The sequence below is a fragment of the Geotrypetes seraphini genome, chromosome 1 (assembly GCF_902459505.1).
Source record: "Geotrypetes seraphini chromosome 1, aGeoSer1.1, whole genome shotgun sequence".
In the NCBI taxonomy this organism is placed as follows: domain Eukaryota; kingdom Metazoa; phylum Chordata; class Amphibia; order Gymnophiona; family Dermophiidae; genus Geotrypetes; species Geotrypetes seraphini.
In genome coordinates, this window is record NC_047084.1 from 175433766 (window position 1) to 175447623 (window position 13858).

At 41.4% G+C, this 13858-nt stretch overlaps 1 protein-coding gene across 1 annotated transcript in view; it reads left to right on the forward strand.

Moving 5' to 3' along the window:
• TLL1 (tolloid like 1) overlaps positions 1 to 13858 on the forward strand; it is a 414583-nt gene that overhangs the window by 228560 nt on the left and 172165 nt on the right. Inside the window, 2 exon segments of the mRNA XM_033941915.1 lie at positions 4737 to 4915; positions 11472 to 11577. Of these exon segments, the coding sequence (XP_033797806.1) occupies positions 4737 to 4915; positions 11472 to 11577 (285 nt within the window).

A 13858-nucleotide genomic window follows, 5' to 3' on the forward strand; every position in this document is an offset into this window, starting at 1 on the left:
ATGCTTTTGTACATGCACTGTAATTTTGTTCTTTATAATAGTCTCTACCATTTTGCCTGACACCAATGTCAAACTCACCGATCTATAATTTCCCGGATCACCTCTGGAACCTTTTAAAAAAATTGACATTATATTGCCTTCCTTCCAGTCTTCCCTATCACTCTAACCCCTTCTTTTACTAAGGTGCGCTAACCGATTAGCGCGCATTAAACGTTAACATGTCCATAGACTAACATGTTAGTGTTTAGCGCGCGCTAATCAGTTAGCACACCTTAGTAAAAGAGGGCCTAAATTTTAAAGATAAATTACTAATTACTAACAATAGCTCTGCTAATTCATTTTTCAATTCTGTCTGTAATCTGGGATGTGTACCATCTGGTCCAGGCAATTTGCTACTCTTTACTTTTTCAAGTTGCCCCATTACATTTTCCAGTGTTACAGAGATTTGTTTCAGTTTCTCTTACTCATCAGCAATGAATACCATTTCTGGCAATTGTATCTCCTCCATATCTTCCTCAGTGAAGACCAAAGCAAAAATTCATTTAATCTCTCCACTATGGCCTTGACTTATCTGAGCGCCAATTTTACCCCTCAATCATCTAGCATCCAACCGATTCTTTCTGGCTTCTTCCTTTTAATATACCTAAAAAAGATTTTACTATGTATTTTTGCTTTCAACTCTTTTCAAGGTCTCTCTTTGCCTTTATTATCAGTGCCTTACAACTGACTTGCCATTCCTTATATTATTTTCAGTCACATCTGTCTTCCATTTTCCGAAGGATTTTCTTTTAGCTCTAATAACTTTCTTCACCATGCTAGATGCTGTTTTTTTCTTCCTTCTTCCTTTTTTAATACATGAAATATATCTAGTCTGGGCTTCCAGGATGTTATTTTTAAATAACATCTTCACCTGATGTAAATTTTTGACTTTTGCAGCTGTTCCTTTAAGTTTCTTTTTTCCCCATTCTCCTTGTGCTGTCATGGTCTCCTTCCCTGTGTATTTATTCCAGAGATGATCTCAAATCTGATCATATTATGATCTCTGTTTTCAAGTGGCCCCAGCACCAAATCATGTGCTCCACTAAGGGCTAGGTCTAGAATTGCTTTGTTGGTTCCTGAATCATCTGCTCCAAAAAGTAGTCCTTAATTTCATCAAGGAATTTTGCCTCCCTGATGTTACATTTACCTAGTCAATATTGGGGCAATTGCAGTCACCAATTATTATTATTATTTTTCTAATTCTTTATTGGTTTTTAATCAAAAACAGTGTCATACAAATGAAAGCTCAAAAGATATTCCACATATTACACTAATATCTATACAGGTAACATAAATATCATTCAATAATTTCATTTTCCTGGATATAATAATATTATAATATATCCTAATATACAATACAAATAAAGAATAAAGTTACCCAAATATCACTATCAATATTTATTCCCCTCCTTCCAACCCCCCACCCCCCTGGATGTGTAAAGATAAATAAACCAAAGAAAAGAAGAGATATGATGAAAACATGGTTATTTTTATTACATAGGATTTTCTGGACCCCAGTTTGATTAAATAAAATAGATAGTTCTAAGTCTAATAGATGGTGGCATTGTCATACTGGTATAGGGACTTTAGATCATCTGTTGTATTTTTGTCCGTTTATATTAATATATTAGAAGTCAATTTGGGGACAAATAAATTTAGTACTAGATTCAAATGTTCCAATGTCATATGAGGCTATAATTTGTGGAACAATTTTACATGTGAAACCCACTCTAGATAAATATAAGAGTCATCTATTTATGATCCTAACAGGTATAGCCATTCAATTAATTACAAGTAATTGGAAAAACCATGATAGAATTAATTATACATTTTGGTGGGTGAATGTGTGTACTACATATAGATACGAACGAATTAACGCAGAATGTAGGGGTTTTAGCGAGGTATTTAATAAAATTTGGAGCCCATTGACTAAATTTGTAAAAACAGTCACCAATTATTATTGTGTTTCCCGGTTTGTTAGCCTCCCTAATTTCTGATTACATTTCAGCATCTGTCTGATCATCCTGGCAAGGTGGATGGTAATACACTCCTGTCATTATCCTTTTCCCCTTTACACATGGAATTTCTATGTATAGGGATTCCAAGATGTATTTTAGCTTCTGTAGAATTTCTAGTCTATTTGATTCAAGCAGTGGTGTAGCAAGACAATTTAGCGACCGGGGCGGTGGAACCTGGCATTGCTACTCCATATGAATCCATATACTGTACTTGGGCACTCCCCACTCTTCCCTGCTGCTTGAGCACCCCCACCCCCCATACCTCTTTAAATGTTCGCTGGTACAAGCAGTATCATCCATTTGCTGTTCATACCGGTTTTGGCTCCCTTCTGATGTCACTTTCTGGTCATGGGACCAGGACGTGACATCAGAAGGGAGCCAAGGCCAGCGTTACCAGCAAGTGGAAAATGCTGATTGCATCATTGAACATTTCAAGAGGTATGTGGGGAGGAGGAGAGGAGCTGGCACCCCTGTGAAGACAGTGTCTGGGGTGGTCCGCTCCCCTGCCCTCCCTTACTACATCACTGGATTCAAAACTCCCCTTAATAAGAAATACTAAACCTCCACCAATTCATCCACCCTATCACTGCATTCCACCAGGTCTCAGAGATGCCTATTATATCTATCTTTTCATTTAGTGCAATGTATTTTGACTTTTCCATCTTGTTTCATAGGCTTCTGGCATATGTAGATAGACATTGCAAACAGTGTTTGTCATGCCTATTTACAACTTGCTTAGCAGTTGACAAGGATAATTTTCAATCGTTACAATCTGTCTGCTCTGGGACTTTATTGGATTGATCCAAAATGGACCCTTGTTTTCATACACTGCACCTGCGTCAGGGGGTCTACACACACAAAAAGTAAATGAAATAATAATCAAATGCATGAACATTGATACAAATGCAATAAAAATGCTTACATGTAAAACTATATCAAAATTACATATAAACAATCCATACGAATATAAATTAGCATTGAATGTAAATCAGTGACTTATGTTAAACCAAAAACGGAGTGAAGTGATAAGGGAACCAATATATAGATTCATAAGTGACATGACATGTAAAATAATAAGAAACAGAGTCCCAGATTCTCAAAAAGCCACCGAAGGTTAATCACCGGCAGGTGCCTAAATTGTGCCTACCAGCGACTAACTTAAGGGTTTTAATTGGTTCTAAATGACACGATAATTGATTGTGCCATTAAAAACAATTAAAACCTAATCAAAATAAAAAATTAGGTAACATTAGGCGGTCTCCTAGACTGGTACCTAGGTCTATGGCACCTAGTATTGCCTAGTGATGTCAAAGCCCAGAAATGTATGTAAATTTTTTGCGTGGATCCTGACACTTAAAAATGTGCATGTAAATTTTAATTGTTGCCAATTAGCACTAATTGGCCCAAATTTCTACTCTCAATTTTTAGCGCTATTTCTAGGCTGTATTTTTAAAATTTTTGAAAAAATTTTTATATGCCAATTATAGCCACGTGGTTTTTACATTCAAGTACTCAAGCATTTTTCCCTGTCTTTCCCAGTGGACTCACACTCTACCTAATGTACCTGGGGCAATGGAGGATTGAGTGACTTGTCCAGGGTCACAAGGAGCAGCGTGGGATTCGAGCCCCCAACCTTAGGCTGCTGAGGCTATGGCTCTAGCCACTGCGCTTTTTATGCACCACTACAGAGTAGCACTTAATCACTATGCTGCCACTTAATTACATAAGGCCCTGGTCCTCGCTTTCAAAACCTTCCATGAAACGATTCCGTACTACATGAAAACTAAAAGACAAATCTACTTCCCAAAGCGACCACTGAGGTCCCAAGGAGAAAAACGACTGACCATACCTTCTGGCCGCCTCCTCAAAACTAAAACTGCCCGCAAACGCTCATACTTATATTTCATACCCAGACTTTGGCACACAATCCCTCCATCTCTCAGATCACTAGATGGACTCTAGAATTTCAGGAAAGGCCGTGAAAACCTTCCTCTTTACTAACCCAGAGCCTTAAAGTCATTCACCCTGAAATGCCACCCAGTCAACGCACCTACGCCACCTAATCTCACCGGATGCTACTTAGTGCATATGTTTTATTGTCATGTCTATATTGTAAATTATTGTCATGTCTATATTGTAATTTATGTAAACTATATCATCCCTGCTCTGTCTGGCTTATTATGGATGTACTTTCTGGGCTCCTTTGGGAGGACGGGCTAAAAAATTGAATAAATAAATAAATAAATAAATAAATGTACACTTATCCTCAAAAGAGCTGTTGATATGCTTATTTACGCAAGCAAATGGTGTGTGAGTGTGGGTGCTTTATATGTGCAACCAGTTTGGTAACTTATGATTGCTTTGTTTGTTTCCATATCAATTTTAAACAAAGTAATAGTTTTTCAAGTAATATGCTAACTGAATTGTGGTACAGATAGATTTAACCTGAAATGAATAACCTTAGGGTGTTATAAAATATTGCAATTTCACATTAAATATGAAATACCTTAGGCTTCTGAGATGACATTTCATATTAAACTTTTGATTTCACTTACCGTAGTTCTGTTTGTGCCATAAAGCAGAGCATATTAAACTGCCATGCTTTCTGATTTTTTTAATATCTTTTCTCAGGTGCATGTTTCGCAAGTCGCTTTATCTTTGTTCTTTCTTTAATCACAGATGCTGTTCCTATGTGGGTCGCAGAGGCAACGGGCCTCAGGCTATATCTATTGGCAAAAATTGTGACAAATTTGGGATTGTTGTGCATGAACTGGGGCACGTGATAGGTTTTTGGCATGAACACACACGACCAGACAGAGATGATCATGTGACCATCATTAGAGAAAACATCCAGCCAGGTGAGAGCCTTAGAAATGAATTATTAGCCTTCAAACAATGCCACTTATTAAGAGAACTCAATTATCCTGTAGATTCTATATAAGATGCTCAAATCTGGGTGCAGATCCCAGATCTGTATGCAAACTAATTGGTGTTAATTGGCACTCATTTGGGTTTACGTGTGGATCTGCCATGCGCACTATTCTATAACATTGTGTTTAAATTTTAATGCATGTAACTCAAAAGAGGACATAGCCAAGTCAGGGGGCGACCCCAGAAATTAGATGCAGTATATTATAAAATATGATCATTTTCACACCCATCTGCCATTAGTCGTGCATCAGCATTTACACCAGGCTTTTGCAGGTATAAGTGCCATGCCCAAAGTTAGGCACAAGTGCCCAGATTCTGTAACCGCTGCCTAAATTAGATGGTGCCTAGAAAAATGGTGCCGCCTGCTCGTAAATCATGTTTACGCACCATTTACAGAATCGCGCCTAGCGGTACCTGTGGAAAAACTTAAATGCCGGAAATGTAGTTGATGGTTTTAAAGACCTATGTTTCGGGCATCTGTTTTTGGAGAATCGTGCCTACTGGCACCTAAGTCATACTCAGCCTATAGAAATGCCTACTTAGGCATTAGGCACCGATAAATGGCATGCGATAGGTGCCTATTGCCCAATTATTATTATTATTTTTTACAACTGAGGCTCAATTGCATAGTAAGAGGGGGTGGGGGGGCAGACCATCCTGGGCGCCGTCTTGGTGGGGTTGCCAGCACCTCTCCTCCATTCTGCCTCCCCAGTCCTTCTCCACCACCTGCACATCTTATCTCCCCCTCCCCCCCTCATGCCCTCAACCTCTTAAGAACATAAGTAATGCCTCTGCTGGGTCAGACCAGAGGTCCATCATGCCCAGCAGTCCGCTCACGCGGCGGCCCATCAGGTCCATTGTTCTTTAGACCCTTTCCCCTCCTACCTCTACGAGGAAATACCCACTCAGGCCATCTCTTCCATTACCAAACTCCTAAACTCCGCCCTACATTCGGGCCTTTTCTCCCTAGAAATGGGCCATATCGCCTTAACCCCTCTATTGAAAAAACCCGACCTCGACCCTTCCACACCATCCAGCTATCGCCCAATAGCAAATATCCCTCTCCTAACCAAGATGCTCGAGTCCATCATATCGACCCAACTCTCATCCTATCTAGAGAAATTCTCCATTCTCCTACCTTACCAATATGGCTTTCGCCCCAACTTCAGCACCGAATCCCTATTGACCTCCCTAATTTCCAAGGTTCAACAACTTCACTCCCGCAACAAGTTCGCCGTCCTCCTGCAATTCGATCTTTCTGCCGCTTTCGATGTTGTTCACCATGATATTCTAATTTACCAACTCTCCGAAATTGGCATCACCTCTACATTGAATGGTTCTCAAAATTCCTTCGTTCCCGATCCTACATTGTCAACATGAATGGCACCTCATCCTCCCCCTGGATATCAATCTGTGGAGTCCCGCAAGGTTCACCTTTATCTCCTATCCTTTTCAACATTTATATGTCCTCTCTAAAACTCCTCCATCTATCCCCCCTTGAAACAATTTATACCTATGCTGATGACATCCTTGTCCTTCTCGAGACCGACTCGAACCTCACTAATCTCTCAGAGAACATATCCTCTTGTATCTCGAACCTCCAATCTTTGGCCCACACCATCCAAATGAAATTGAATGAATCCAAGACAAAACTACTTTGGCTTGGCCCAAAATTAGTTCAGCTACCCACCTCAATCCCACTGTCCTCTGGCTCTACTCTGCAGCTCGAATTCTCCAGCAAGGTCCTGGGCGTCATCATTGATTCTACATTGTCCTTCAATGACCACCTCAACTCCCTGGTAAAAAAATGCTATTTCAGCCTACACATGCTGAGGAAAGTAAGATCCTGTTTCCATCAAAAACATTTTGCCGTTCTCGTCCAATCCATCATCCTCTCCAGACTGGACTATTGCAATTCTATCTTCATAAGTCTAACAAAGAAAAACCTTCACAGACTCCAACGGATTCAAAATGCCGCGGCCAAGCTTATCTTTGCAAAAAGTAAATTTGATCACGTCTCACTGCTCCTTTTCAAGCTTCACTGGCTTCCGATAATTTCCAGAGTCCACTTCAAATGCATCTGCCTAACTTTCAAGATCCTCCACGGCATCCTTCCTCCATTAATTCCACTTTCTTGGAACTCCTCAAATCTTAATACCACCAGACCTACCCAAAAATCGAAATTATCCTTCCCCTCATTAAAAGGCATTTCCCACCCAGGAAAACTGGGGACTTCCCTCCCCTTCAGATTCACCGAGCTCTGGAACAACCTTACCTCCCCTCTTCAGAACCTGAGTGCTCTCCAACCCTTCTGTAAACATCTGAAAACCTGGTTTTTCTCAAAAATCTAACACTCCCTCCTCATCTGACATCCTAGCCCTCTAACATTCTTCTTTCCTCCGATCTTCATCTAGCCCTTTCCTTGGAGTTTCTTTCTCACTACAATTCCTGTAAACCGTGCCGAGCTCCACGACTATGGAGATGGTGCGGTATACAAACCTAAGGTTTAGTTTAGTTTAGTTTAGTCCAGGACTTGTATAGTAATCCTCTATCTATCCCCTTTTCCTTCAGGAAATCATCCAATCCCTTCTTGAACCTCAAAATCGTACTCTGTCCTATCATGCCCTCTGGAAGCGCATTCCAGGTGTCCACCACCCTCTGGGTGAAGAAGAACTTCCTAGCATTGGTTTTGAATCTGTCCCCTTTTAATTTTTCCGAATGCCCTCTCGTTCTTGTAGTCTTCGAAAGTTTGAACAATCTGTCCCTCTCCACTTTCTCTACGCCCTTCATGATCTATGCCGCTTGTGCTGGCCTTGGCTCTCCCTCTGAAGTTACTTTCAGATTGTGGAACCAGGAAGTGACATCAGAGGGAGAACCAAGGCCGGTGTGGGCAGCAGTTTGGAGATGCTGCATGTGCCGGCAAAGTAAAAGAGGTTTGGGGAAAGGGAAAGGGCACATGCGCATGGCGACGGTGTGTGTGGAAAGGGGGGGGAGGCACCACCACCCCGGGTGCCTCCCACTCTTTCTACACCTTTTATGGAATTTGGCCCAAGATCCAATAGGCTAAGCAGTTATTCTGTGCAGTGTCCTTTGCAGAATGCTAGTTTAGCACAGATCTTCCCAACACCTAACTTAGGGCACTATTTATAGAATCCCTCCTCTATGTGCTTCTGATTTCTGTGTCTTTTAAGGAATACTTTTAACTAGCCTGGACTCCCACCGCCCCCAAAATCTACCTATATCCTGATCAGGACTTTGAAATACTAAATTATATTTTCTCTTTGTAATAAAAACAATCAAAATGTCACAAAAATGTTGTCATTACTTCCTGCCAAAGACCTATGGCGTTTTCAAGTGCAGTATTGACTTCTCTGTAGGGCAATGTCTCCACTGGGTTATCAGAGCATAATGAACCTCACTCCGAAGCCAAGGCATGCGGTGTATGATCATCTCAGTGTTTCAAATGTACTTACTGCTAATGCTCACCGTACTACTGACACTGCAAACTGTGAGACAGAAGGGGTAAATTGTAGCTCAGGCACAGCCAAACTCAGTATTTTCCTGGAGAAATAGTAAATCTTGTTACAGTCGTAAAGAACTTTTTGTTTTCTGCTAGTTATGGGTTCTCTTGTTTGAGTGTTTTAAAATACATCATTTAGATGTATTTAACCAAATGGATTGATGTGCACAAATTGTGCCTTGACATTGCTTCCTGAGAAGTCAAATCGTTTTATTGGCTGTAAGAACTGCTGACAATGCAGATCTAACTCTGTTCCAGGAACAGACAATAATAGACTGCACCATTTATATATATATTTATTTTTTTTTTTTAATAAATAAATAAATAAATATAAAAGAAACTTATTCAGACAAATTAACTGCTTCCAGAAACTTTCTCTTGTGTTTTTTTTAAAGTCATTTTAACAATTATATTTAATAATACTGGCACTTCTTCCAGTGAACATGAAGATTTATAGTCCTCTGAGGGAAGTATGGACCTGTATTTTGTCTCTGTCAACATTTACCTTTTCAGTCAATAAATATTGATGTTAACTGCAACAAAAATCAATATTATATTTGCATAGTGTTCATTGGTACCCCTGTCAATATAGCTCTCTGGTTGCATATTCTTTTACTTTATTGAAACTCTACTTAGGCTAATGACATCAGAATTTTCAAATGCCAGGGGAATTATTGATTGTGCACAATGCAACCAAAGTCTAAGCGCTGAAGAGTCTATATGATATTAAGGGCTTTTCTGTGCCATTTGCAGTGCCTTTTCTGTCTTTTCGTCTTCCTTTTTTTCTATCTGGTAGTGCTGCTATTTCGTATCTACCCATGTTAATCCAGCGCTCTCACTTTATACTCTTCCTCCTCAACCCCCATGGCACAATGTATTTTCCTCTTGTCCTTATTTAGATGCCGCTGCTTTTTAAAATTCTCCCTCTGCTTTTTTTTTCCTTCCTGCTTGGCCCAAACCTGATGCTGCTGTTCCCAGTACTTCTACTGCTTCTATCTTTCCACATTCTACCGTATAAAGACATAGAGGAGCATAATAAAAAAAAAACCGTCTAAGTCCCCTTTTGGCCTAAGGCCTTAAACGTTGAAAGTAGAAGCAGGGAAAAGGTCCATAATAAAAAAAAACGTCCAAATGGAGGTTTTTTTTTATTATGACCTGCCTCTACATTCAGCTGTTTAAACGCCCAGACCACCACTACGTCTACACTTATACCCCCACGACGTCTACACTTATACCCCATAATGAACCAAAAAAACGCCTAAGCCCCAAATGTCCAACACAAGGGCTTTTCGGCGAAGGAGGAGCCAGTCCTTCGCCTAAAAGCTGGATTCTGTAACCGGTGTCTGTCAAAAACAACACCGGTTACAAAAACCACCCCAACTCCCCCCCCACGACAACATCGGGGCAAGAGGGAGCCCAAGCCCTCCTGCCCCGCAATCGCTAACCCCCCCCCCCCGATTATGGTCGGGCAGGAGGGAACCCAAGCCCTCCTGCCCCGGGCACCCGCGGCACCCCCCGACGATATCGGGGCAAGGAGGAGCCCAAGCCCTCTTGCTCCACGGCACCGACCCCCCCCCCCCGATGATATCGGGGCAGGAGGGAGCCCAACTCCTCCTGCCCAGGTGGACCCCCTAGCCCCCACTACCCACTACAATAAGGGCAGGAGGGATTCCAGGCCCTCCTGCCCTTGACACAACCCCCCCAACGACTGCCCCCCCCGAACCCCCGATCGGCCCCCCGCCGACCCCCCGCCAACCCCCCGCCCCACACCCTCAATCCCATCCCCCATACCTTTGAAATGTTGGCCGGACGGTCGGGTGCCAAGCCCGCCCGTCCGGCAGGCCAGCCGGCTCTTTATGGGGCCGGATTGGCCCAGGCGGCTGAAACCCTGCCCACAGGTGGGGCTTAAGGTGCCCGGGCCAATTAGAATAGCCCCGGGAGTCTTAGGCCCCTCCTGTGGGCGGGGCCTTAGGCACATGGGCCCAACCCATTAAATTATACAGTTCAAGATAAGCAAACAAATAGCATTACAATCATCAAAGCCGTTTCTGCATAGAAAATCAGCTCCCCCTACCCATCACTGCCTCATATACTTCCTTGCTTCTTTCTTATCCAACTATGTCTTAGCTTAAAACATGATTAAATTACCAGGCTAAAACATGAAAGTCCTGAATAAATAGTATTTCCTTAGATAATGGCCGTGGTGTACCAGGGGTGGGGGTGGGGAAGGGGGGCAATCTTCCACTGGCTAAGCCATTTTTAAAGGACATTCTATAGAATGTCTTTGAAAACTACTTTACTTGTTGTTCTGTGTTTTCAGTGAGGGGACTGAAAATTGCCCTCCCAATTTTCACATAATATTAATACTCCAAACAAAACAATGGATAAGAACCTCCTCCAAAACACAAACAATGATACAGGTTCCACATGCAATTGACTTATGCTTTATAAGAGGGAAAGACCTCAGAAGCCTGCACCATGCGCAGAAAAATCAATTCTAGCAATGGTTTGTTCAGCAGGACAGGTTTTCTATCATAGGTCATAAAACCCTCACAGCCAACCGATTGACAAAACTTATTTTCGCTAGTGTATTTACACCCAACTCTTTCAATCGGTGAAAGAATCTTCTTCACCGATTGAAAGAGTTGGGTGTAAATACACTAGCGAAAATAAGTTTTGTCAATCGGTTGGCTGTGAGGGTTTTATGACCTATGATAGAAAACCTGTCCTGCTGAACAAACCATTGCTAGAATTGATTTTTCTGCGCATGGTGCAGGCTTCTGAGGTCTTTCCCTCTTATAAAGCATAAGTCAATTGCATGTGGAACCTACATAATATTAATAGCCACTTTATCTTGCCTACTTATTCCATTAGTCCTTTTTAAAGAACAAAGAAGAAGGAAGAATTCTTTTGAAACTTACAGTGATATGGTTATCAAAATCTTGTCTTATACAACATTACAGGTCAGGAATACAACTTTCTGAAGATGGAGCCCGGAGAAGTGAATTCTTTAGGGGAATCATATGACTTTGACAGCATAATGCACTATGCCAGGAACACCTTCTCAAGGTTGGAATCTCAGGTTATACCTTTTCGCTTTTAATTTCATTCTTCTGTCTGGAATAAGCACCGTAGATTGTTAGTTGGTAGAAAATGAAGATAAGTCATAGGTAGAGTAGAGTAGCCTATGCAGAGTTGTACCTGGATGAATAAGAAATGTGTATAATGTAGTTGTGGATAAAATTTTGCACTTCTGTCTATGAATGGTACTCAGAAGTTCTCTGTATTTATGGGCAGACTGGATGGGTAATTTGATCTTTGCCATCATGTTTCTGTGTTTCTAAGTTTATTATGGGGCTCTTCCACTAAGATGCAGTAAAATCTGGGCTCAAGCATTGTCTAACGTGGGACTTTTGAATGTGCTAAGCCCTGTTCCTGGTTGGCTAAAGAACCTACAAATCAAAAAGTTCCGCCTTGGGGTGGGCGGGAGGGAATTAACACCAAACAGAGACTTTCCTCAACAGCTATTTGTGCCTTAATCTAATGTTAAGTCCGGAAATGCAACCTAAAATACGGATCTAGACTAAAGCACTTTTTTGTATGAAAACCTAACATAGACTCTACAGGCTGCCCTATTGCCTAACTGATTTTGTTTTTTAAATGTCGACTTTCCTGTCAGTGCCTGAGCCTATCATCACTCAGGCACTGACAGCACCGAATAATAAGTAGCAATTTACTGCTGCAGCATGAATTTGCATGCTCATTATTCTGAGCATGCTATGTTGATTTTTGAGTGCTGAATTTGCAGTAAAAAAAAATTATACTGTAAATTTTTTGAGCATGGGCCCTCGAGTGATTAGCATTCAATGTAAACCTAGTACTGTAAGCATATAACATCACCAAAACAGACTCTCAAGTCTTAACCAATTTTAACCAACACATATGTCTTGTCATCTTAATAGTCCTCTACCACCCTTTAGCCGCCTCTGTGTGTCTGTCATAATTAGATTCTAAGCTCTTCTGAGAAGGGACCGTCTCTTGCATTTACAATGTTCAGCGCTGCTTGTGCCCGGCAGCACTATAGAAATAATAAATTGTTGTTTTCTTTAATGGAGTAATTCAAAACAAGGAGAAAATGACTTACAGTTCAATTGCTTGGAAAGAATTGTAGCCTCTGCTATCAAGAGTCCACTCTAAATCAGTGCTTCTTGGCTTCAAGGGTCTGAGAGAATATTTTAGAACATACTGAGTGCTAATGCGTGGTAAGATAGAGCGCAGTACAAGTGGTCCCCAGGTTAAGAATGAGTTACGTCTTTAAAGCTGTTCTTAAGTCGGATTTGTACGTAACTCAGAAGTTATAGATTTTCAGATTCTTGCTGCCAACCTCTGCTGCTAGCTGACAAAAGGGTCAACTGTCCCTACTAGTGTTCTCTCTAAGGTACAGCATGCAGAACCACACATTGTTCTTTTTTTTTTTTTTTAATTCTTTATTTATTTGATTATTCATTACAATACCTTAGTAACAAACATTCATGAATGAATACAAAAAATGCAAATGCAATTTCCATATAAGGAACAACAAAATAACATAAGGAAATCAATCAACCATATCCTAGTCCACATTATCGCTGATCGCCAGTGTTTTAAACTAAAACATCAAATCAAATTTATCTGTCTACTATCTAGGAACAGGCAAATGGCATTTATATATATGATACATCATCCTCCAAAAGTAAAATCAGTATTAGAAATTAAACTTTCAACAAAGGTACACATTGTTCTTAATGTGGCCATACATCACTCCTGAATCTGCTGCAGGAGAAGTGTAAGAGTCTATGCCACTGGAAATATTGCTCAGTGAAATCAAATGAAGCCGCCACCGCAGTCTTAACTACAAGTCGTACTTAAGTTGGGCATCTGTAACTCGGGGACTGCCTGCACTATAAGAGGATGTTGTAGAATAGGATAGGGTGAAAAGATTTGATGAATTACAGTGGTCTTGAAGACATTTACTGTTAGTTCAGCGAACTGCTTTTGCTACAACCCTGAGGAAAGAGAGAGGGGGGGGCAGTGGCATAGTAAGGGAACGAGGGAGGAGGTCCACCCCGGGTGCCATCTTGCTCAGGGCGCCAGCACCGCTTCTCCTCTCTGCCCCCTTTACATTCCTCCCCCTGCCATGTGCGAAACCCGTTCCTTCCCCCGTACCTTTTAAACTTTGGTATGAGTAGCCATCAACTTGCCCGCGTCGCCTTCGGCGCTCTCTCTGACATCACTTCTGGGACCCGTGCCTAGGAAGTGACATCAAAGAGAGCGCTGAAGCCGACGCGGGCAGTAGGTTGGTGGCTGCTCA